The following is a 22,414-nucleotide window of genomic DNA, read 5'->3' as shown; positions in this document are numbered from 1 at the left end:
GACCATTCACAGATTATCTATAATGTGCTGCCCACACATGAATCATAAGTCAAACTGTATGATAAAGCAGTAAAATATGACAATGACTGAATCTAAATCTTTTTCGAGCCTCCAGCGATTCAGATTTGGCTTCCAGAGCTCTACAATTTTACTGCACTTTTCTGCCACAAAGCCATGGGAGCCCTTGGGTGCAATAATTTCATAGTTCGGCTCTAGACTTGAAAATACATTGTGGAATTTCTCACTTGAGCGCACATCCTGTCCTTCTGTCCATATTTGCCAGAACTGAGAGAATACAATCCATGGATTTGGGTAACATTATCAGTCTAGTGTAATATATGAAACACAAGCTGGCATCAAGCACCAGTTGCTGTATGTTGTGAGTGATGTGGCAGCAGGTGGCAGCATGGGGCACTTGAGAGCGACTCTTGACCCACTACCTACCAGCTCTGAAGAGGGCTCCGGCGGCATAGTGCATGGCCAGAGCATGGACCAGCTGTCTGGCCGTGGTGCACAGCGGCCCCCTCTCAAACAGAGAGAAGGAGAGGGGAGTGTGGTCTGAGGCGATGTACAACTTCAGGGAGGCGTGGATGCTGACCAACAGGTTGACCGGCTGGATGGTCAGCCTCTGCAGCCGCACAGGGTGAACCAGCGCCTGCACCGACTGAAGCACCTGGAACATTTTGCCACTTTTATTATTGAAAGTAATGACCACAAATACTACTAATGATGACATCATTTACAAACATACACAGCACAGACAGGAGCTCCTTTAGGGAAATAGGTACTGGCTGGAATATCAGACAGTAATAATGATATAATATAATTTTCTACCATGCACTAACATTATGAGATACATAAGTAATTCCTGTCCTCAAAAGTATCATTTACGCATGAGATGATTTGAAGATGACGACATGAGGGAACTGTCAGCGTATCAGATTTACATGGACGGCTAAATTTAAGCAGTAGTTTCACCATTTTTACAGCAACAGAAATATTTCTAGTAAAAACTGCTGAATGGAAATATTGCTGCGGACTATACTGCTCCAAAAGGAGCAGACCTCATTCGTAGGCATGCTGATGACCATAACAAAGTTGGATGCTGCTTCCTGTATGCAGCAGCCTGTGTATTCAGCCTCATCAGTGTGTAAATAAACACCATGTGATAAATAGTGTACCTGTTCAGGCAGGACGGGGGCAGATGCAGACTCTCTGCTGCTCTCTGCTGTGGCTGAGGCAATGGCACTGTCAGGGATGTAGGTGTGGAACAGGGTCTTAATGTAGTAAACAAAGGTGTCCTCAAGGTAGACTCTGGCAGGCTGGAGCTGGAAGGTGACCTGAGGGGAGAGCACACAAAGCTGCTGTGAAAACTGCTGATTCATAACTCTTAGGACAGATTAATTTTATGTTATAGGCATCCTATTATATTGTTTCTGATCTGTCATGCCAGAGAAGCTTAATAGGGTCAATACAGCTGTATTCAAGTGTTAAAGTCTTTTTTGACACTTTTTTTAATGTTTACATAATAAATGGAAAAAAAGACTAATGCTAATGTCCATTCTGGTAGCAGAAGTGTGCCAATAAAAAGAAGAAATAATGAGAAAATATGAATTAACAGCCTATGTTTGGGTTAAGTGACAGCAGTGGAGTACTCAGGTCCCTTATAAAAGAGATCAGATTGCAATGAGAATATGTAGTTGAATAAAAGTTTCAATAATATGCAAATGCAAAGATTCAAGGAAAATGAATCTAACCTCCTCTACAGTGCATCTGTCCCCTGCCAGCACCATCTTTAGCTGCAGGAAACAGGAGCGTCTGAACTCCTCCAGGGCTTCAGGAGACTCAGTGGGGTTGGCATCGCTGCTCCACGGACCCCCGGACTCAGCCCCCCCCCTCTGATCCTGGCACAGCAGCACGGGGAAGTGGAAACTCGCTCGGTTGTACAGCTGGTTGTCCACTTGCAGACTGGAGCAGTAGACCTCGATCAGAGAGGAGTCTGGCATCAGAGCGGAGATGGGTAGTGCGTTCATGTCAGCGTCAGCTGCCACTTCGGGGGGCAGGGAGGTGGGTGCAGGAGCCAGGCTGAGGAGCAGCTTGCTCAGCGTGAGTCTGAGCAGCTCCACAGAACCGGAGGGGCTGGTGATGTCATCACTCAACACCACACTGGCTTCACTCAGGAGGACTCTAAAGGACAGCTTGGAAGACCTGAAACAAAACAGAAGTTACTGATGTCAAAGCAATGTAATAAAAAATAAATAAATAATGCATAAAAGGACTGCAGCCATTTGCACTGATGCATGTCTGCCATTTGTGTGAGCTATCATGTGTTTAACTGACCTTTACAACAAAGAAAACATCTTCAATTTAAACCTTATGATTGTGATGATTTGTAGAAGATAAAGAGACGGAAATCACTCATCTTGTGCTGCTGACTCTTCCTACCACAACAGCACATTAACGAAGATGAAGTAATTTGTTTACATTTACCTAAGATGTGATTATATTAATTTCCTGTTTTGCCAAAATGACAAAGCAGCTATGTGTTGATGTAATGGAATAAAGCTGTAATACCATGTTCTACTGTACTAATTTTACTCATGACAACACAACAAGGTTTTATTGCCCTCCTGTGGTGAAAATTATGCCTGTTTCTTCATGTTTGGGGTCCAGTAAAAACCGCTGAATGAAAACATTGCTGCTAACAATAATGATGAAGTAATTTGAAGTAAATACAAAAGGGGATGAATAAAGGGCACATGGGTAGATACCTCGAGGTTAGGAAGAACAGCATGCACGGATGATTTTTTAATGTTCAAATATGTAGGGAGCATAAAACAACAACAATAAAAGCACTGCCTGTGCACACACACCTGCTGTGCAGGTTGATTACAGCGTCCACGCTGCCCTCTGGTGCCAGAGACAGAACCAGGGTGCCTTTTTCATACCGCACATCTATGTAGAGACACCCAAAGCCTGGCAGGAACACCACCTGAGCAACAACACAAAATAAGAATCTGTGATGAGACAGATCAACACACTTGGATGCTCTCTATGGATAGAGAGGGTTGAACATAAACTTTGAGGAAGTAACTTTATCCATTCACAGATAGCTCAGCTTAGTGCTCTTTTAATGCTCGTTTCAGAACATACATGTGTCTGATTTTACCCTCCACCACTTTTGGTTCACAGTGATCAGCCCCTCATGTGAGGAAAGGAAGCAGATCCCTGCTGAACGCTCCGCTGAGCAGTCATAACAAGTCCAACCTTTTGACCTCTCACCCCTACCACAGGGGTCAGACTCAGACCTCACAGTAACCAGAGATACGCGGCCTCAACCTCAACCCCAACCTGCAGCTGCCTAGACACAACACCAAACATTACACACGCTGCTTGTTTAACAGCTTGCTACCCCCACATTACTACACTGACCGCATGTGCACACACACACACACACACACGCTACATGAATGCTTTTACCTGAGTGCCGGGGCAGTTGATATCTATGGGGTCAGTCCAGTCGGTGGAGCTGTGGTCTGAGGTGGTTTTCAACTTTAGTGTGGGCAGCATCTCTTTCTGTCTGCACTCTGGGAAACTGGAAAAGTGGTGGTAGAGCTCATGGTGCATGGAGCAATTAGCAGGCAGGGGACGGCAGAACACCTCAGTCCTCGGAGTTTCTATTGAAGAGAAGAGGAGAAAAATGTAGTGTAAACAGTAATAGTAAGAGGAGAGGGGTCAGTCCAGTCTAGTCGGGTCAATCCTTTCCTACCTTTGACAATTTCCTTAAGCAGCAGGGGGATAGGACACTTGTTGTGGATCAGCATGCGAGAAGATGGGTCCTCATTGAGGGTGATGTATGTCACCCCAAGGTGCTCCTGATACGTCAGAACTATGCCTCTGCAAATCAAAAATCAAAACTTAGATAAACAAGCCAATAAATAAACTGTCTACAGACAGATCCTATCCCAACCCCTTCTAACCACATGCAGATAAGAGCTCACACACACGCAAACACGTCAAACGTCACATTACTGCTATGTCCATTTGCAAATCTCTGAGGTGCATCCATGGGCAGAGCCCTAACTGAAGCCAGGCGCTGACACACTCTTATTCTGTGAGCATGTGTGTCCATATTTGCGTTGCTATTCATCTATTTTGTGTTTGGCTGCATGTTACATTTACACACAGCAAATGAGAGCCAAGCTGGCCAGTCAAACACCAGAACACAAGGGTGTGAAGAGAAGAGTAATATGATGTATAGAACATAGTCCAGTTCTATGTACTGTACGTACCCTTTGTTTTTGTTAATCATAACATTAAATAACTTTTTACTTTATAGCTAAAATTAAGAAAACCAGACATATGAAAAGAAAGAGAGTAAAAAAATAAGTAAGGCAGTCAAAGGAAGAAGAGATGTGCTACGAGGGATCAATTTCGCAAGACAAGCAGAGACTGACAGTGGAAATGTTGAGTGCCTTTCTCCTTTTGCTTCATCTGCAGTATTTAACAAGCTGTGACCAGGCACAGTACCTCCGCACTTTATGTCTGGTGCCAGCTGAGGTTTGGTGCCCTGCTCTAAATGGACTGTCACAGCCAGCAAACCGCTAATGCTTTGCTTCACCCACCTACTGCTCAGGCCACCCCCAGAGTCCGGATCCCCTGGAACAGACAAACTCTGCCTTGGGAAGTCTGGTCGGATGGGAGCGGGAAGGCCCCATGCTGCAGATCCAACTCCACCATCAGGCCTGGGAAAGGAGCTGAAGAGCATGTGTTTGAGTGGCAGAGGGAACTCCACCATTCCCTGGACTCTGGTTTGGAGGAGGTCCCAGCATGGCACTGAGAAGGGTTTGGCCTGGGACGAGTCTTCAGAGGGAGCCAGGCTGAACACTGCTGTCTCTGGTATCTCACAGGCCTGAAGGAGAGGACATGGTAAAAACATGAAGAAAAGGAAGGGTGGGGAAAAGTGGAGAGGAGCGGAGAGGTGAAGTGGGGAAGGAAAAGAAGATGTGAAGAGACGATAAGAGATGAGAGGAGAGGAAAAGAAAGGAAAGGAGAGGAGGAGAAGTTATGGAGGAAAAGGAATGGAAAGGAGAGGTGGAGAGGAGAGAAGGAAAGAGGGCAGGAGAGGAGAAGAGGGAGAGGAAAAGAAAGAAAAGGAGGGGAAGAAGAGAGGTGAGGGAAAATAAAGGAAAATAAAAGACGAAGGAAAAACATAAAAGCAACGAAGATGGAAGAGAGGAGACAGAAAACGAATGGAGATGAGGAGATCAAATGAGAAAAAAAGGAGAGGAAGTGGACAAAATTTGTGTCAGTAAAGGACATGAGATGGGACATGAAGGCCAAGAAGAAAAGAAAGACAGTACAAAGAAGATGCAAGTGATTACAGCAGAAGATACATGCTAAAACCACATTGTTATTGTACTCTCTTCTTTCTCCCTCTGAGCTTTGCGCTAAATTGGTAGCAGAGAAGCCCTGCTGTGTTGGTTTAGCAGCCAGTGAGCAGCGAGTAGCTGAGGACTACAGGGATTAGGCACTAAGCATGATGAATAGACCAAGTAGAAAGGCATTCCTAGCCTTGTTTGTGGTCTGTGTTATTGTTAAGCCCATTGCCCGCTATTTAGTTTTTTTAAGCTCTTTTTTTTTTAAAGGTTTTTCAGTCAATTAGTGGCAACTGGCAGGCTCTGCCATCCTTCTTTAAGAGGATCTGAAGGCTCGTTAAATGACATCACTACATTGTTGCTCTCTTTGGGGACAAGCAGCAGATGAAAGCGAGAAGGGAAACCTGCATCCAATTCTGGGTGTTTGTCTAATGTCCCTATGAAGTGCCATTGCCACATGGTGAGAACGGTGGAGGGAGAGAGCGGGAGAGCAACATGATCTGATGGAAAACGGCTTACTACATCTGAGCAATGTGTATGTGTGGTAGTGCTGTGGTGGATGTGTGTGAGTAATGTGCATAGGGAATATACTGTGTGTGTGTGAAGCTTCAGAAACTCTGGCAGGACAGGACAGACGGAACAAAACACACACACGCACACACACACACACAGACACACACAGACACACACAGACACACACACACACAGACACAGACACACACACACACACACACACACAGGCCTTTTGGTTTTGAGGTAGCAGTGAGGCATTGAAACAATGGGCCCAACCCAAGGTTTACACTATTTCACAGTTTTACAGAGAGCTAACAGTTAATTTGGTGGGGACCTAGAGACTGGGCAGGTGCTGTGATGTATGAAATATTAGTCTTGTATAGACTTCTCTTTAGTACTAAAAAAACAAAGATTCGACAACAAAAAGATTCTGCGTCTGTGCATTTGATATTTTACCATGAACAAAAAAAACAGAGCTGAATGACTGACATTATTTCATTAAGACAAAGAAGAAATCCTCTGTACTCTTGTGAAACTTCCTCTGAATCACACCACTGAGGTTTATTTGATGCATGTTTGTGTGCATGATAGTCTGTAAACAGAGTGTGATTAAATTTAGCGCAGGAGGGAGGAGAGGGGCTGTTTATGCGAGCAACTATGCATATTACCTGCTCATCGGTTCCCAGTGCGTGGTCAGTCAAAAGAGGCCGGCAGTGTATCATGTAAGGAGTGTTGTTGACAAGAACTGTTCTGTCCTCTATCTGTAGGATCTGGATGCCATGTCTCACCACAGACGACACGCAGAACTGACACAGCTACGGGGGAAACAACACAAACGAAGATCTTATTACTTGAGAAACCTGGATGTCAGCCTCATGTGGTGAGATACAGAGCTACTTAAGTTGTTGAGGTGTGTAAAATGTATAAAAATCACTATGCTATTCAATAAATACATCAGAAAGTGTAACATAATCTGGGATATCACTGTCCTATTAACAAAAGCCAAACGTGTGTGGACTTTCCCTGAGATTTCAACAAATTTCTTCACTTTCCTCACCTGGAATACCCCTCTCTAAGTTCATTCAATACAGAGTTGGCTGGACATTAGAAAAGCTTTAAAGTGTGACTGTTGTTTCCTTCACCTTCTGTCTGCCAGGGAAGGCTCCCAGTGTGATGTCGGCCTCTACATATCCCTCCTCATCCAGAGTCACCACCTCCGAGCCTGATCCCTCCTTCCATCGAGGAGAAGTCAGATCATGGACCAGTTTCAGCGCTGTGGACTTGTGGACGGTGTTGGTGTGGGCCCAGTAGATACCAATCTGGAAGGCCTCCTGGATTGGTGTGGGACAAGAGCGCATGAAGGGGGGGGAGGAGAAGGGACAATGAGAGGGTGAGGATGGGAGGCAATCAGATAGAGAAAATGAAATCATTGTCAGTCATGTCAGACAAAATCTACTATTAAAACCGACTGTATTTGATTGCATTTTGGAAACGGTTACATGCTAGGGTCAGCTGTGGCTTCATTATCAACAACTCTGCACAATGTTCCCGACAGTGTCCATGTTCTCAGCGTAGCATTTTCAAATAGTCCTGGAGCTGAGGAGTGTACGACTTCCATGGCTGTTGGCTTCGTTATGAGAACATAAATTAAGCGCTCTACAGATGCTTAAGTGACACAGTGATTGTTCATCTGGCTCTGCAGCATCACGAGAAATGCCGATCAAACACCAGCCCTCTCACATAAACCGATCAACTCTGAAAGAGCTGCAGCCGAAACCAAATCTTCCCTCCACTTGTCATGCCATGATTAATACCAGGGTGCCATGGAAACAATGTTTTATTTGTTTCTATTTCACAGGCTATTATACATTTACAACTCCTTATTTTGTTTCTTTGTGCTGAACCGTATCTGCACTTGTTCTTTGATATGCTGCCTTTCCTGCTTGGCCCTGGGTTAGCAGCAGAAAAATGTGTGTGTGTGTGTGTGTGTGTGTTATGTTCCACAGGGGGAAAACCATCTGCAGACGTCTTCTGATCTCAGAAGCCAGTGAGAGGACATGTCTACAGTATACGGTGACAGAGCTTGGCTGCAGATAAAGACTTAAGTTGGGATATATTGTTGTAATGCAGCTCTGGTGAATGATCTCAGGTTTTGGTCTTATTAGTCAAGACTGAAATTAGGAGAGAGCTGTTTTAATAATGAGGGCTGCCATGCCACAAAGACAGGTCTTGATGTAAAGACAAAGTACGCAATAGATCACACAGTGATCTACAATCAAATTAGGAAATTATATAGTCTATTAATGCCTTTCAGAATCTGAGTTACTTTTACTGGCAAGTACTTCTGAAAGTACTAAACTTTTGACTTGATGGGAAACACTTGAAAGTTGACATTCATACAACATGATCCCCTTGATTTAATTTGATTTAATCCTGCAGTAAGTGGTAAAAGAAAATTAAAAACAGATAAATTGTGTTTTTCAATATCTGCTTTTAGATGTTAAGTTCGGTGTACTTGTGGAGTACTAAACAGTCTGTGAATGTTGTGGTGTTCTGTGGCTGCGGACATACATTTTCTTATCTCCATTTGGGCTTTAAGTCTTTAACAGGAAGCCTATGTTACAAACTGAAGACATGGAGGTTGGAGGACATGGGCATTATTCTGAAGGAACTTTGAAGGTTGAAGGAAAGACGCTATTAAGTTTCATGGTGGGAAATGCAGGAGCCAGTATTTTTGGAGCTTGGGATTCAAAGTCAGGATATCTTGGCCCATGCAGCGTTGATTTTGACTCTTCTTTTCATAACATGTCTCTTGCAGGGTACATTTACTGCACTATTAGGCTCCCTACCTTGAAGTTGGGTGGCACAATAACCTTGCCAGCTGGTATCTGCAGCACAATGGTCTCCCCTTCAAAAAGCCACAGGTCCCATTGAGAGTGGTTGGCCAGCAGGGCCCAGGGCAGCAGCTCTACCAGCAGAGTATTCAGGCCAGACTTCCAGCAGGATAACTTCACCTGCATGGGACTGTCCCACTGGGCAAGGGGCTCCAGCACTGACCTGTGGGGAGATGACACATTATAGAAATTATCTTAAGCATAGCAATTAAACATGTAATCCTGACAATGCTGGTGCCAAGACTATAGACAAGCTGAACATATTTCTACTGCAGTAAAGCTATGGGTGCATGGACTATAAACACTTCACCCTAGATGCACAGCGTTAATGACATATATAGACAGAGACAGGCACACAGCTACCTGTAATGCAGTATTGATAAACAACCAATATTGTCAGAACAGCTTGGTAATAAAACTCATTCATGTGCAATCACTAAGATTAGGGATATAATTTCTCCTTTCTGCTCATTTAATTTGGCTACAGACGTGGTTTACACAAATAAAGAGCAGCATGCAGCCTTAAACAGGCATTCAAATGTGTTGCACATAAACAAACAATTCTCACACTGTTATACTATGCAGACCATTAACACTGACAGTCAGTCAGGCTAAACAAATACATAGAAAGAAAAGGTCTGCAAAGAAGTTAGGCAATACAAACAGATAGAGAAGCAGTTTACAAGGCATCTGGGAACACACATGGGCATGTGGAGACAGACAAACAGGCAGACAGACAGAAACACACAACCATTTTTCCACCAATCCACTGACACAGCAGACATTTCACGGTAATCATCGTCCTGTGAGCCCTAAACAGTGCTGAGTGCCAGAAGAGAGCCAAACAAACAGTTCTCTCAGACTTACTCTGAAGTTCAAAGGCATCAAAGGCGACCCAGTCTTCCCTCTCCCCCAAGGCTGCCTCAACTCTGCTCAACCTACCAACCTGCCCTCTCAAACTTGTCACACACCCAAAGATTCCCTGCTGTGAAACAGGACTAAAAAAAAAAGCACTGACGATAGTTTTTCTTTACCATTTACTGGTGTTTGCGTGTGCGTGGTTAAATGGGACATTGACCTTGAGGCTGAGGGCAGCGAAGTGCAGGGCTCATAAATCACATTACAGGGCCCACAGAAAGGTAATTGAAAGAAATGTGCTCAGCAGCTTCTGTCAGAACCAGCCAGCTCTGGAGCTCAGAGTTTTAGATGTGTGAATTTTGAGAGGCACACTGCTCTAAACACACATACACACACACACAGCCTGCAGCTAGAGCTTACCCTAACCCCAACCACTACAAGATGTTTGTTTAATGATTGTGGAGGTGCCTCTCTGCCATTAAAAATCCAACAGAGACAGAAAAATAACATTTACCACTTTCAACTTCCTCTGCCCTTTTAAGACACAATATTTACACACTCCCAGCTACGGAGTTCAGTTGGTTTGGTTTCTCTGCTGTGCCAGGGAGACTGAACCCTCGTTCCAAACAGCAACCTGTATCACTGTTATCAACGTTAAGGAAAAATACACAAATCACAATGTGGCTTTCACTTGCTGTCCAAGTTCTGAGTATGTTTATAGATACCAATCAGTGCTATTAATCCTCTAATGACACTTTTTCCTTTGTCTCTTAATGTTTTTTCCGTCATGCTCCTGAGCATAAAGTAGCAGATTTCTGGGTTTCACACAAACTGCCACTCTCCATGAAGGGAGTCATGCTGGGATGGAGGAGAGAGGCCTCACTGAAACCTGACACCAAACCGCCAGATAGCAGCCCTCGACTGAGAAGCAGTGTGTGTGACATTTAAAGGTGAGCGATGTCTATGGTGGTGTGCGTATGTCACACAGTGTTATGTGTGTGTACTCAGTGTGCATTAGCGTACGTACAAAGAGCAGAGAAACTCAGGCAACCACAGGCAGACATATGGCCCACATGTCCAGCAGATCCACTAGGACTCTTTGTGACTGGGAGCCTGTGGGAGAGCATGTGGCTACATCTTTTACCGCTGCTATCAAGAAGTGATTGCTTTGTGACAAAAGATGATTCCCAGAGTGACATTTGTGGACAGACTCACATGTGTGCGCTGCCTGATGGTATACGTGAGCTCATGCATGGGCCGCATAAAAACATATGTGCGCACGTACACAAATATAGAGTATACACACTGTACGCTCTGCAAAGCTGTGCCAAGTATTAACTGCATGCAAGGCCCTGTGACTTGTGTGAGAAAGAGGGACTGTGACAGAGTGACGGCCTAAATCTCTGGTCTATGGGGGCGGCAGTGGGAACCCTGCTGATGTCTGATGCATGGCTCTGCATCGTCTTTGCAGTTAACTGTTTTATTATGTGAACAAAGAGTCAGCAATAAAGAGAAGCCTCCCTCATTAAAGGGCTTGCTTGCACAACATTGTGCTTTGTGGATGAAGCTGTACGAAGCCTACTATTAATAAAAAAAAAAAAAAAACAACACTCTGGTGGGTCTCGATGAAATTTGTGTTATGAAATCCTAACAGCCAGATTTAATGCTTGCCGTAGAAGAGCTAAAATAAAGATGGAAAAGAATTATACATGTTGACTTGTTACAGGGGATTATGAGGTGTTACAGTATCTTGAGGGGATGAACACTCATAATGATATAAATGTGAATCTGACTCACAGCTTGCACATGGGTCAGTGCCTTACTTCATAGTTTTAATCCCACCCAGGTGTTTGTAAGTGCTGACGGGCTCAAGATTTTTTTAATAAAAGAAAATCAACATTATTCATGAAAGGAAAAACAGAAAAGGTTTAAGATATTTTCTGCTTTTTTTTGGATAGTTGCCATTTACCTTTATAGACACATGAACACACTTTGCATTCTTCTGTTACAAAGACACATTCTCACAAATGCTGGGCACTGAACAAGCAACTACTAATGTGGAGCACCTGTCTGTATTTTTGGTGACGTAGGGCCACGGCGGCTCAGTGGAGGTCTTTGGACCGTAGAAGTCAGCCAGGATGTGCTCCAGGTTGTCCTCATTTCCAGTCTTGTTCACAATCTGTTTGATTAGGCTGGTGGAGATTGGTACAGCACAGTGGGAAGCATCTTCATCCTCCCTGGAAGACGGAGCACAAGCACAAAATCATCACAGATTTCTCTAAGTGTGATACATGTGTTTATTTGTCTATGTGGGAAAATGTAACCCAGCTTTCATTTGAAACAGATACCTCACAAGACATGTATATTCTCAGTGATTCTATCTTCACCCAACAAGCTGCAGGTCCTCCTGCCAAGCAGGCACTGTACCAGCTGATTTCACTTATCTTGATTATCTCCTCCTCCGTAGTGGAGTGTGATAAGTGATTGCTTGAAATGAAAACCTGCATACTCTTAGGGTCACAAAGGCACATAATGGTGAACCGTTACTATATATTTTGTCAGCAAACCTGGCTTGGAAGCATGTTTACTTATTGTACGTCAGAAACAATTCAAAGCTACTTTTTAATTTCCCGATGGAACAAGACATCTCTTGACAGCAGCTGACTATTCCCATTGTTCTGTTCAGAACAATTAAAGTAACCTCCGGCTAAACTCTTTTACTTTTTTACCCTGAAATCTCCAAGAGGGTTGAATCTGCCTTTTGTTTTATTTTTTTTTTCTTCCTGACATGCAGTGTTGCCTTACAAACACAAATTCACAAGATCATAGAAAAAGCTAAACAGCAGTAAATAATCCTATTCGATATCTCAGCCCCAGACACTGGTCAATTATGGCTTTGCAACAAGAAGAAAAAAATAACTAAATCCAAACACTGTAATAGCTTCTTCTATTTCTCTGGGCAGCATCCAGTTCCACTTGGCTAAAGCATAGCAGCCCCCTTACCCCAGAGCAGTAGTTTATTAATAGAGCTCATTGTGCTATAAAAGGAACACAGGGGCTATTGCTTATGGATCTGGGGCAAGACAGAGGAGAGGGACAAGGTGTTGACAGGAAGCTTTTCATCCAAAGCAGTTCCTGAGGGGGGAAACTGGAAGAGGCTTCTGATTGTAACCCTCAGCTTTCTAATGTGGCGGCCAATATGAAGAGAGCAGGACATAACGGTTCTGGTTAAGACTTGTCTGTGTCTCTTGTGTCGCAAACCGCAGCTCTGCTCTCTACCTCGTCCATTAGAGCCCACAACTATGTGTAATTACAGGAAGGAAAGACGAGCTGTTGACCAGCGAACATTCAAGATTGGATCCGTCCTAGAGGTTTGGGGTTGGTGGGCTTGTGTCCATGTGTGTGTTATATATGTGTGTGAAGGTGCATTTACAATTGTGGCTTGTAGTGTGTGTTTGTGAGGATGGAGAGGGACGAGGGATGGATTGAGCTGGGGGGACAAGAGAGGAGGGTATGTAAGTTTGTGTGATGAGAGGTGGTTAGGCAAGGGACGGATCGTAAACACAAGGAGCATTGTGGTTGCAATACAGAAAGACAAGACACTTAGTTGTTTCTGAGCTTGCTTTTTGTGCACATGAAAAGGATTTATCTGCAACAACAGGGGCCAAAATATTCCCAGTCACTGTATGGCCACTGTGGTTCCTTTATGGCATCTGAAAACAAAACAAACTTTGTGACCAGATATCTAAACACAAAACGGTTACAGCGAAAAATTCTCTCAGGGGGAGTCAATTACACTCAACGTTTACTCTGTTTATTCAGATCACCACTAGTTGCTACCAAAGGGGTGATTTTTCTTCCATGGATTCGCATAAAACAACATAGATTACAGATGTACAGATAACAAATACAGTAGGAACAACAACAATGCAGTATGTACATGTGGTATTTATTTCCCCTGGGGCCACCCACACTGAAACATAAACACTCATGTTACTGAAAGACACTTTGGACTAAAGCGTTGTGACATGACACATAAGGTACCATGGGGATATTTCTAGACTATATAACCTACAGATGAGTTAGAGATATGTGGCATTTCTTTTATAGGCAAATCTTGCTTTAGCTAAACATTTTGACAATTGATTCAGCTTAGTGGAGCCTGGTATGATAAACTGTATAAAGAGCTGTCTCTTACAAGAGGATATGGACAATATGAGAGAGTGTGAACACACGCTGACAAACTGGGACAGAGAAACAGGCGTAGAAGTGATGTATGTGACAGACTCTGCCCATGATGAAGTGGCAACTGTCACACTTACATTGGCACATAGCTAACCAAGACAATGACAGACACAGACCACACACAGATAGGAGGACGCATGTGCGCACACGCTACTCATCCACCCGCGCAAACATGTGTGCATACACACAAACAATCGACTCCACACACGGACAAATACAGAGTCACTATGGGGCCAAAAACCTGCTCTCCGTTAGGGCCTGTTTCTAAATGAGGTGTAATTATGGTCCAACCTGACATGTTGGAATTGGAGCTGTGTCTCAGCTGCTGCCAAGCTGGCTTCCTGTTCCCCTGAAATGTGCCTGGATTCCCCTGGATCATGTCTTCATGTTGGCTCACAGAAACCAGAATGTGGTGTGAGAGAATCTTAAGTAAGTGTCTCTCCATCTTTGCTTAACTGAGGCATAAAAAACCCATTACAGAAGACCAGAGTCACACTCTGTCCTTTTCAGCAGTATGAGCTGGTTGCTGATGACATAATATAACACAGGACTGAAAGAACTAAATTGTCCAGTGAATTTGTCCTGCTGATCAGCAACCATCTTGGCTATGAGAAAATAGGGAGGATGGAAGCAGAGGACCTGCCAGAGAGTAAGCGGCAGATGAAAGTCCTCAATTATGAGGACAGATAGAGTTGAGTTAATATATAATGCGATGTGTAGGATGTTTACAGTATTTCAGGTCACTGACCGTTATTTGGAACTTGGTCTTTTAGGTAAGAATGATTTTCCTTGCCTTTTAAGGGTGTAAACTTGGACATTTTGGGAAATACTATGTACTAGATGCTCCAATGGTTTTCTTTGTTGTTTACCTGGCCTGGAAAGTGAGGTGGTGGGTGATGTCGGCCTCAGTGTTTAACAGGGGCTCCTGGTGGCCCTGTCCATGTATCAGCTGGCTCTCTCTCAGTCCTAGACTCCTCTTCTCTACGTGGACAAGGACTGGATCTGGCAGGTGGCTCCTCATGACAAACAGTGGACTGAAAACCACCTGAAACAGGGCATTCATACAGAACAGTCATCAGTGAGTCATACTGCATAACCAAACTGAGATAGTTAGCTGATCATGATGATGATCTTACATGTTCAATAAATTAGCTGCCATTAGTCTTAATAATGTCAGTTTTCTCATTTTGAACTAATCAATGATTTCCAGCTGTTCTACTTAGATGCAATGGGTTGAAAAGATAGCAGAAAATTATACAACACAGTACAGATCATTCACGTGAACAGTAACCAAACCTGACTGGTCTGAGATAATTATCTGTCAAAGTGTGTGTGTATATATATATATATATATATATATATATATGTACACACACATTATAAAAACTTTGTAAGGAAATAAACACTGTCCATGTAAGCGTATGTCCATAGATACTCACCACTCTCTGTTGCATGTGAGAGTCAGGTTCAAGTGTGATAAGAGTGCACCACACATAGAGCAAAGAACCACTGGAGCAAGGCACCTAAAAGGAGACAAACTGGCTGTAATTGATACTCTCATCACCTAAAGTCCAAATTGTCCAATTAAAAATGTTTCAATGAAAGATATTCACAAAGAATTCTGTGCACAAGAGAACGTAGTGTTTTCAGCACATCCCTAATCTTCATCGTCATTATTTAAAACAAGAAAAAGTTGGATCAAGGACATTCAAGGACAACTTGTTTGTTTGCTTGTGGTTAGACTATAAAATAGAGATATCTGATGATTCAATGTCTTACTGCCTCTCAGTCACTGACAGAATGTTTACTGCCTCCATCCGTATCGCATTATCATGTTTTGTCCTAAAAAAAATTAGTTTCTTGGCTTCTTCCAGTAGTTAAAAGTTAAGTCTCCCTTAAGCCTTGCAACACAATATCATGGCTGAGGCGACTGACAAGTGTTAGTGCCAGATAATGGGCCTTTACAGGCAGTTAAGTCTTAGCAAGATTTAAAGGCTGAGAATGTGCCCACTGAAGGCTGAGCGCTCTAAATGTGTCACTGGTGTTTGTCCCATTTACTCCACGCTCCTCATTAAAGCCTTGGGATGCCAAGGCATATTACAAGTGGTGTAGTTTATGACAGACCTGGGACTTCATTTACTGGTGGGGACAGCAGAGTGGAGCAAGGAGGCAGAGCGAACATTCAGTTTTAATATAATGGGCCTTGCAAAACAGCCTCATTGGGATGAGGGAGTGAAACTTTGGTAAACAGACACTTGTAGGCCTGATCCACCAAAAACACTCACCGCTGGGATAAGGTCAAGACGACCCTCTGTACTTTGTCAAAACTAAAGGACAAGGGTAAAAAAAGATGTTGAAAATAAGAGTAGGGAGGAGGAAGGTGAGATATGAGAATGAGGAGTTACTTCGGATGGATTACTGATACAGATAATCAGGAGACAGATGAGAGAAGAGACAGACTTCGACAGGGGAGAGAGTTAGAGGCCTGAACAGGTGGACGAGCTGAATGCCAGAGGATGAAGTAAATAAAGGAGAGGAGTTAACAACTACAAGATAGATGAGTGAGCCAATGTGTGGGTGAGAGAGTAAAAGCAAGGGAGGAAACCAGAAAGTGAAATAGCAGGAGACAAACGGAGATAGAGAGATCTAAGGACCCAGCTACTAGTCCAGGCAGCTCTCTCATTCGGAGCCAACCCTCCATATGTGTAATGAATGGCTGATCTGAGGGGAAGAGATAACAGCGGAGGTTGGCGTGGAGTCAGAGATGTTCAGACCCACACACAGAAGCTGGAGCTGGAGAGTGCCTTGCCGTTAACAGCATGGGGCTTATATAGGAAGAAAACAAAGACAGAGGCACAAACAGAGACAGAGAGAAAGAAAAATAAAGAACAAGCAAGAGCAGCAGGGATGGAGAGAAGGAGTGAATGTCTGGCGCTAATCCAGCGGTGTGAAAGTGCCTTCAAAGCTTCTCCCTGTGCCCACATATCAGCTAGTGTTTCCTGGCTATGGTTAGTTTTGTTATGAGAGAGCATAAACTGTATTTTCTGCCTCTCAACATGGTTGGGTTATGGGTTGGAGGGGCCTTTGTAAGCTTATCTGAGGGGAAGATCTCAATCTGCTCTCTAACTGTGAGTAGCAGCGTGGAAGCTCTGCCACTGTGGCCACCCAGGAGAAGAGGATCCGGCCACAGTTGGTGGTCCAGTCACCAGCCCCAAACATGTGTGAGTGGATAGAGGGCCGACTGGAAGTAGTGGTGTGTGCAACGTGAGCGTCTATCTGTGTTTGTCTGGGTAGCACATTCTACAACTTGCATTTGGACAATTCCATGGGTAATGGAGCTACTACAGTCCAGTCTCATGTGCTTTTCCATCTGCCTGTATGTGATACTCAGGTCAAACAGCTTAGGCCGAGGCTGTTTGTGTTACCGTACCTGTACGACAGAGCTGCCGCTACCCTTATCCCTCCTCTCCAGCTGAACATCCTGGGACCAGTCTTCATCGCCCCGGGCCCTCACACACAGCTCTGTCATCTCTGCGTCCTCCAGCACATACGAAGGCAACTTGGCCCCTGCTTCCAGGCAGTCACAGTGTTCCCTGACCACCGTCTGACTGTCAGGTCCTACATAGTGCTGCACCACTCGCAGCTCAATGTCCTGAGTCAGGTAGCTGCACATCACCTGCCGCCCACAGATTATCACCTGGAGAGGAGACAGTCACATGTTCATATACTGTTATAAATAATATTAAATACTAAAGTAAAAATCTCTAGCTAAGAAATGAGGTGCATTGCATGTTTGTAGCTATGAAACGAAAACTCACCACCTGTCAAATCTTAATGAAAGGTCACAGGTGCCAAGAAATGCATTGCACCTTCAAGCATGAATCAACAAAACTTTCACTGTTACTGAAAATGATTCTGAGGACCTGATTGCTTCCTCACTGCCTGATCATTTCTCAAGGTCTTTGTCAATCACTCCATAAACAGTATGTACTTACAGTCATACAGGGTTTCTGCGCGGCTCACAGAGTTACACATGACACTTTTTTACACCTTTTTAATGCCGCATAGAATACAAGTTAATATGTTTTTCACAATCCTAATGGACAAGTGTGATGGAAAACCAGGAGGGCCGAAATATCCTAGAATTGTTTATGATCATGTAAAAATTTGTAGTTTACTGCAGTATATAACAATAACTCCCCATGATACAATTCATTAAATCAACACCACCTGAATCCAGAGAGAGAGCATCAAATAGATGTGGATGAATTAACTGATTAAAAATGATTATATAGTTTCTGCAGGTCTGATGCTGTGGACTAAACATTTATAGGTGTGTAATGTCTTCTGACAGCCTGCCATCACATGCAAAAGTATTTTATAAATAACATTACTGCCTCCATCAAGCAAGAAGCATTTAACACACTTAAGCCTCTGGTAAATTAAATTTAAGACTTAATACCTTTGAAGGCCTGTTTAAATAATACAAATTCAGTCCTTTTTAAGACTTTCCAAGAGCTGCTGATACCCTGTCACACTACTTTTCCTTTAGTCTTATGTCATGTACCATTGATACACCCGAAATCTGTACTTGTGTGGACATATGCTGTGTGTATTTGAAGATAAAATGCATGCACACACACAGAGCCAAGTCACAGCCACCAGGGAGCTCTCATCTGGGAGTCACACATCTAATTGTGCTCAGAATTGATTGCTTCCACAACTCTGTGAGTGTGAGTGTATGTTTATGTATTTGCATGCACGGCCGTGTGTGTTCTGCAGGTTGAGGCAATGATAATGATCTTGGAGAGAACGATCTTGGCCCCTAATGAGGGAAATCTCTCCATCAATCATTACTTTATATCCATAAACTGACACACAGTCACGTCAGCACCATAACACATTTTCCTCCCGTGACAGCCCATCTTCCTCCATCGCCTTTCTGCACTGACACACACATGTGCAAAAGTAAAAAAGAGAACGTCTGTTTTAGAGAGAGAGTTACAAAGATGTGAAGATTTGCTGCTTTTCTCTTTTTGAACATCACTTTAAACTACCTAATTTTTTGCTCAAGCAAGACATTTGCAATTTTACAGATGAAATGATCTCTCAGTGATTGAAAAATAATCAATAGACTGATTGATCATGACAGCAATTGTCATTAATAGCCCAAATACTCCTGCCTTCACATGTGTTCTACCCCAGGCATCAAAGTGTACCCAGTGTGTGTGTTTGCGTAATTAGAGAATGCATCTGTGTGCAGATGTGTGTGTGTGTGTGTGTGTGTATGGTATTTATTTGAGGGAGATTTATACGAGGGGGATTTTTTAACAGCAGTCAACATGAGGTGCCAATATGAATGATAAGGAGGAGGTCACAGTAAAAGACCAGAGGGTAGATAGACGCAGGGGGAAGAGTACAGCAGTGTGTGACACTTTCACAGGATGAACCCCCCCGCCACCAAAAAACATAAGATGACTTCTTCCTCTGTAGTGGCAGCTGCTGTCCCACTCTGAGGCTTTGTGTTGTGAATTGGATGTGACCAACGCTCATACCCTATCATTGAATCCAATGGGAACAAGATGTAAGCAAAGTCTGGGACAGACGGAGGAAGGAATGTGAGAGGCCGAGCCTGTTTTGTCTGGAGGACGGGAGGGAGACATGTGCGACACTTGACACTGTTTACATAACAATGTGTCACTGCTATAATCTGATGGCATCGCTGCATTTTCAGGAACACCACGACTGTGTCTTGTATCACTGGAAAAATCCAAACACGATCCCCCACTGCTCTTGGTGTAAAAAGGCGAAGAAGGCTGGTTTATGGATTATGATTTCCTGTGGATTGATGGAGTACATTGTGTTTTTGGATGGCTTCAAGCTCATAAGCTTTTGTTTTACTGCTATAAAACAGATTACAAAAACTGACAAAAACAGAATACAGTCTGTTGTTAGCCAAGCAACAACTAAATCATAACATACAAAAGGAAAAGGAAAAAAAAAAAAGGAAATTAAAAAGTGCTCATCACAAAATGAGCACTGGGAAAAAGGCCAGGCTTCCAAAGTGACCCATAGCAGCAGCAGTCAACAGGCAGAATGCAGCAAACAAGTTCCTCATTTCTGTGTAGTTCAGAGCCGCTCAAAAGGCTTCTTACAGTTTATGTGTGAGATAATCTGCAGGATCTCTATATTCTTGCTTTTATTGAAAACTCTGGTCTTTGTTTATTGCTGTGGTGTATTCACACCACAAATCTTCACTTGTCAATTAAAAAGTGTTGCCAGTACTGTGAGTCTTTTGCCCTGGATTTTCTGTAAATAAAATCCATGTTGGGTAATGCTCTTCACTGTCTCTTCCTCTATTGTTTAAACCAAAAGCAAAGTGGTTGTAACAATGATTCCAATTAAACTTGATGTTGCTAAAGGAAATTTAAAAAGCACAACATTTTGCACAACACACTCCAAAACAATTCAGAAAAAGCCAGTAAGTTTATTTATGTGGCACAGTTGAACTGAATAAACGATGAAAAATGTGAAAAACACATTTTTCTTTTCTTGCATATTTTCTCAGGCTTATATTTGAAGGTTTTGGGGTGCTTTTTGGTACAATGAAAACCTGACGAAAACAAAAACAAAACCGTACCTGTTTCTGGACACCGTTGAGCTGCACCACCTTGATGATGAGTGAGGCTGTGCGTCCTTTGTACTGAATTGTCCTCAGCAGAGTCCCTACATTGTCCACACTGAAGGCCTCTGACCAGCGCCAGTTCCCCCATCCCTCAATGCAGATGTGCAGCAGCTGCAGGATGGGACAGAGCAGGACACACACACACACACACACACACACATGCAGCCATAACAAATGCACGCACACCCAACAGAGACAGAAGACACCAGACATCAGAGGTTAGTCCTCTTGCCCTTTATTTATCCCCGAGCAAAAGGCAAGTAAACAACAAGATTCTTTGTTTAGAAGATTTTGGTAGGGGGGAGAAGGGAGACAACAAAGTTCCTGTTTACTGGTGCTGAACAGGCCTGCTGCTGTTGGAAGTAGAAATGGAAGGTCGCACACAATAAACTGGCTGGTGGAAAACAGCTGATGTGGAAGCCTGATTATGGCTGTGTGTGTGTGTGTGTGTGTGTGTGTGTGTGTGTGTGTGTGTGAGTGTGTATACTTGTGCGGTTGGATGTGGAAGGCTCTGTTCTCCACACATATAAATAACAGTCAGACAGTTTGCCTCTCAGCCTTTTCAGCTTCATATCCATCACTTCAGTGTGGAGCACATCCATGTGTGTGGCTGGGTGGAAACACATTCAGGAGGACAGCAATAAACAGACGCTGTCCTATCTTTTCACATTCAAACTTTACAATGGTGACAATTTTCCGACCGACAATTTTCCACAATAATTCCTTGTATTGTGGTCCACAACATGTCAGCAGGGCTGGAAATATGTAAAGAAGTATGATTTCTAAGACAACATCTGTACATCTGTAACTGCAGACAGTCTGCAGATGGGTGTTTTAAATGCTTTCTTCATTACACAATATCAATATCATGTGCAAAACGCTGACTTAGTTTTTAATAAGGTGCCAAGTGCATATTGCTCCAGCTTTTGCTACATGCCCCCTCCATCTAAATCCACTGTCAAATAGCATAAAAGGCAAGTGGACTTGCAAGTGGACACATGTGAGCTACAGTGAGGTCACACACAGACTATCTGTCCACGTCTCACTACAGGATGCTGAGCACTATATGACAAGGAAACTCATTTGTCAAACAATGTGAGTGTTTTTATGAGATTATGGTCACAATACAGGAGTGGAACCATAAATATGTAGGCAGATCTAAAGCCTTCTCCCCTCCTGAGGCAGCGTGGCTGACCTTCCACCTGACTGAACTCTCTGTGTCAGCCCTGCTGACAGCACAACTTCAGCAGTTAGAGAGGGAGGAGAGAGAACGTGAGAAAGACAAAGAATGTAAGTTGGTGAGAGAGTCTAGAAAGACAGAGGAGACAAGGGAGTGGGGGGAGGGACGGGTTCAACACCCTCCCAGAGGAGCAGCGACTAGATTGAAACCCTGAAAAGGGCTTTTGAAGATTTACACTTTGGCTGGTTGTTTCAATGTGCCGAACATTTAGCCAATCTGCTTAAAGAAAAACAAATTACTCCTGAGGTCAAAGAGCACGAGGGGACCCTGGTCAAGATCGTCTATGTTTCTCTCCACCGCAGTCTTTCCTCACTGTTTGAAGGCAGATTTCTTTACAATAACACTCTTAATCAAAGCCTGAATTCGCTTTCTTCGAGATCATCCCTCTTCCCTGTCGGCTGAGTGGAAATGACATAATTTCTCAGATCTCTTGCTCAGTGGACTTGCTCACAGGGAAAGTGGCATAGTGGTGTAAACAGCCAGGTGGTGGAGGTTAAGGTTAAGCCTAAGGGTGGAGAGCTGTTAGATGATTCCCTAAACCAGCACTAACATTATAATCAAGACCAGTTAAGATCATGGTGGTTTAAGGAAAACTTTGAAA

At 43.5% G+C, this 22,414-nt stretch overlaps 1 protein-coding gene across 1 annotated transcript in view; it reads right to left on the bottom strand.

Annotated features, from left to right (window-relative positions):
- LOC139205776 (intermembrane lipid transfer protein VPS13B-like) overlaps positions 1-22,414 on the bottom strand; it is a 309,322-nt gene that overhangs the window by 8,738 nt on the left and 278,170 nt on the right. The window contains exons 47-61 of the mRNA XM_070836087.1: positions 20,529-20,684; positions 17,319-17,585; positions 15,328-15,411; positions 14,758-14,933; positions 11,710-11,880; positions 8,741-8,948; positions 7,034-7,222; positions 6,560-6,706; positions 4,626-4,912; positions 3,770-3,897; positions 3,481-3,677; positions 2,874-2,992; positions 1,758-2,208; positions 1,182-1,340; positions 445-673 (exon numbers count right to left, since the gene is read on the bottom strand). Coding sequence (XP_070692188.1) covers positions 445-673; positions 1,182-1,340; positions 1,758-2,208; positions 2,874-2,992; positions 3,481-3,677; positions 3,770-3,897; positions 4,626-4,912; positions 6,560-6,706; positions 7,034-7,222; positions 8,741-8,948; positions 11,710-11,880; positions 14,758-14,933; positions 15,328-15,411; positions 17,319-17,585; positions 20,529-20,684 — 2,968 coding nt within the window. The remainder of the gene's footprint in view (positions 1-444; positions 674-1,181; positions 1,341-1,757; positions 2,209-2,873; positions 2,993-3,480; positions 3,678-3,769; positions 3,898-4,625; positions 4,913-6,559; positions 6,707-7,033; positions 7,223-8,740; positions 8,949-11,709; positions 11,881-14,757; positions 14,934-15,327; positions 15,412-17,318; positions 17,586-20,528; positions 20,685-22,414) is intronic.

This window comes from Pempheris klunzingeri, chromosome 8 (genome assembly GCF_042242105.1).
Source record: "Pempheris klunzingeri isolate RE-2024b chromosome 8, fPemKlu1.hap1, whole genome shotgun sequence".
In the NCBI taxonomy this organism is placed as follows: domain Eukaryota; kingdom Metazoa; phylum Chordata; class Actinopteri; order Acropomatiformes; family Pempheridae; genus Pempheris; species Pempheris klunzingeri.
This window is presented reverse-complemented; position numbering and strand designations above follow the sequence as displayed.